The 3,510-nt window shown below is 47.3% G+C and overlaps 1 protein-coding gene across 1 annotated transcript in view; it reads left to right on the top strand.

Annotated features, from left to right (window-relative positions):
- SLC15A2 (solute carrier family 15 member 2) overlaps positions 1 to 438 on the top strand; it is a 101,198-nt gene extending 100,760 nt beyond the window's left edge. Inside the window, exon 24 of the mRNA XM_019522808.1 lies at positions 268 to 438. Within this exon, the coding sequence (XP_019378353.1) occupies positions 268 to 438 (171 nt within the window). The remainder of the gene's footprint in view (positions 1 to 267) is intronic.
- The last annotated feature ends 3,072 nt before the right edge of the window (positions 439 to 3,510 follow it).

The following is a 3,510-nucleotide window of genomic DNA, read 5'->3' as shown; positions in this document are numbered from 1 at the left end:
TTTAAGGCAGATTCGCCCGTTTGGGAGGGGTCCGGAGGATGAACCATGCTTTAGCTCATCAGCTCACACCAATTAGCTTTAGCTATATGCTTATAATGACCAAATTTCATATAAGAGAGGTCCCAGAAACCTCAAGAAAGAGGCTTTCCTCCTGTGAGCTCTCCTGGCAATGAAGGCCTCGCATGCAAAGAGACCTCTAAAATGAAGCAGGTGCCTCCCTCGCTTGGGAACGGGGTGCTCAGAGCTGTGTTTGCACTTCTTCTCCAGTGGGCTGAGTTTGTCCTGTTTTCTGGCCTCCTCTTTGCCGTGTGCGTCGTCTTCTCCATCATGGGCTATTTCTATGTCAGCGTGGATCCCGAAGACCTGAAAGAAAAAGAAGAGAAGGAAGAGACGCCAAGTAACATGATTAGCCTTGTTCCCAAGAAAGCAAAGGTATAAACTGTCGGAGCGGGGCGGGATGGTCTCTCCATGAACTGAACATGTTGAAAGGGAGACTGAAAAATGACCGATGAGGTTTCCATGTGTGTGGCAGCCTTTCACATTTGAAATGGAGCCACCTTCTCCTTTGGACAAAATACCTCCTTTTCTCCTTAAAAAAAAAGGGTCCAAACCCCTGTGTAAAACTCCCCAAGAAAACTTCTCTGGTGTTCAAGGCGCTTATAAATAAACACAGTTTAATTTTAAAGCTGCCCACCCTTTTTAATCAGAGGAAGATTCGCTGTGACTTGGTTTTAAATATATATCTAGCAGCAGAATGGGGAGGGAGCAGTGTGCATGTCAGGTGCTCCGAGGCAGCACAGCTGGCTTTGCAAGAGTCTGGAAAAGAGAAGGAATTTATGGATGCACCGTCTGGTGGAAAGAGATTTCCATTTTGTCAGCGAGGGCTGGACGTGGGACAGATGATCACAGAAGATCCCAGCACGTGACTTTCCATCTGGGCCCCTCACCCGCATCTTACAGCTTTGGGACGTTCTTGATTTATGATTTCTGCCTCCACAGCCATATGCAATCAAGGTGGCAGGGTCCGATGTGGCCCCAAATGTCACTGAGCAAGAGGCGTGTGCTGCTCTCTGTCTGGCTCGATTATTTGTCTGGCGTATGGTGTTGCACCAGGGCTTTGCAGCCAGGCAGGGTGGTTTGATTCACAGCAATTAAAACATCGGTTTATGCTTTTTAGTCCATAAAAGCACACAGGTCCTTTCACCAGGCACCCCTAGAAAAGGTGAAGAGTTTACTGGGCATTTTACGTTCTGGTGCATCAACCAGGATGCTGCAGCACCCTGGGGTGCTATGAGATCCTTTTAAGAGTGCTGCGGGGTGCCATGCAATACTAGCTCTGCTAGGTACACCAACACAAAACACGGTTCTCAGGATAAACCCAGAGATTTCCACCAGAAATCCCAGAGTGCCAAAAGCGTTCTGCCCTCTTGCGATCTTTCTGAGCTCTTTGCAACACAAGCACTGATCTGTTATTTTTTCCTGGTCAAAAAATGAGTGCAAGCTGACAGCTCGCATTTTCTGAGGGGTCCCTTGAGTCCAATGATGAGTGCCTTGAGTCCAGTAAGGGGTGCCTAAAAAAGGTTGAGAACCACTGTGTTATATATATATATATATATTCTGTGGCAAGATTGGATGGGCTGCTTTGAAGCATGTCCTCTTATGCTGAAGCTGTTCTCCCTGGATTGCATGTCACAGCAGTTACTGTAAAGCGGCCGACATCCCGCCGTGGGCTAAACAGGGATGCACTTTGTTGTCCTTTTCAGATTTCAGTCTAGCGAAGTAGAACGCAGCAAAAGTGATTATTTTTAACTCGCTTAGATTTCCTTTCAACTTCTCCAAAGCTGTATCTTTTCTTCTTCTTCCTCTGTACAAGACTCTGGATGGAGCTATTGAGGCAGAACTGTGAGACTTCATTATTGGCATCACAGGATGCCTAGGCAGAGTCCCTATCTCGCCGGCCTTGTCCAAGGGGTCCGGGTGCTTTATTGCTGGGTCTAAGCCTAGCACAGCTTACAGTATTTGATTAGCATATTTACTGGATGATGGTGAAGTCTCATGTACGTGCTTTGAGACAGATTTTTCTCTGGTCTTTCAAATGAAGTGGGGAAAAAAAATCAGCATTTAATCCCATTCCTGCCCAGAAGAGCACATGCTTAACCTGAGGTCTGTGGGACGTGGGTACGTCTGTCGGTGCTGTCTGAAATACAGATGCTGTCCTAAATAGGGTCTCAACCACCCCATGGCACTCTCCTCAGAGAGGACCTAATTCCAGCTTAGTTGAATTGCATGCAAGTCCCATTTCCATTTCAGTCCGATGGGATATGTTCCCATTTGTCCCTTCACTTCCTGTCCCAAACAGTCATGCAGCTGCAACACTGGCTCAGTATATGTTTCTAGACGCTGTTAAACAGATGCCACGTTCAACCCCATGTCCCAAAGGGGAGCGAAGGGCATTGAAAACGGTCTATTAGGTCACCCAGCCCCATTCTTCAGATGTCGGTGGAGGATTATTCCCTTTGCTCCTTTTTGTATTATTGTCTGCATGCCATGACTCAGCTGGTCCTTTCTCCTCCAGGCTTTTTTGTTGCTTTCCTAATCCTGTTTTATGATCCCCTGCGAATCAGCTCAGCTACTGCCGAATCGCTCTGCTATGATGCTATTTGACTTGCTTCCAAATTGAAGCGCTAATAAAAAGACATCCCCCCTGCAAAAAAAAAAAAAAAAAAGAGCTGAAGGACTGGCCAGGCTCCAGCAGGGCTGAGCAGACACAATTTAAAATTATTGGAGCATTTAAATTTTTATAAGCCTTGAATTTGGAAGCAGTTTGGGGTTTCAGGGCATGTGCGGTGTTGAAGCAATTGGAAAAGATTGGAGCCCTTTCCTTGGGAAGTGATCGGCCTGCCGTGTGCTGACAACTCCCATCTGCGGAGGGGGAAAGCCTTGTGTCCAAGCGAGGCATTCCTAAACACTGCATATGCTTTTAAAGCACCTTTTAACACAAAATTTCCCCTGCCCCCTACTTGGCAGCCTTACCGAAGGCTGTCACATGCTCTGAGCTTATGAAAGGAGTCATTCCCAACTCATAAAAGATGCATTTAATATATTGTATGACTCTGCCTGGTAAATGTTGGATGCCGAGGCCTTCCAGCCTTCCCCGTGTGCCAGGCTGGCGCCATGAAGCGAAGGAGCAGAGGGAAATCATCACTCCCGTTCTTTGTGACTGCGGCCATGAAAGGCTGCAACACAGCCCTTGCACCAGGCCCTGCAAATCCAGAATGGGGCAACTCGTGGGAGTAAGTGCAACTTGACCTGGAACATGAAATATATTATTAAAAAAAAAAGTGCGCGCACACGTGGCCTGATTATGCTGCAGTAAACTAAAATGCCGCCATAGGTTAGTACATGTAAATACAAGTACTAGCCCATGGCAGCTTTCTTTGGTGCACAGCTCAGCAACACGTGTAGACGCTGACAGGGCTGGCGGGGGCACAAGGGTGCTTCAGTGCAGGG

Source organism: Gavialis gangeticus, unplaced genomic scaffold (assembly GCF_001723915.1).
Source record: "Gavialis gangeticus isolate Ggan-Ray unplaced genomic scaffold, GavGan_comp1, whole genome shotgun sequence".
NCBI classification, from domain to species: domain Eukaryota; kingdom Metazoa; phylum Chordata; order Crocodylia; family Gavialidae; genus Gavialis; species Gavialis gangeticus.
Note: the sequence above shows the minus strand (reverse complement) of the source record. Positions and strands in the feature narration are given on the sequence as shown.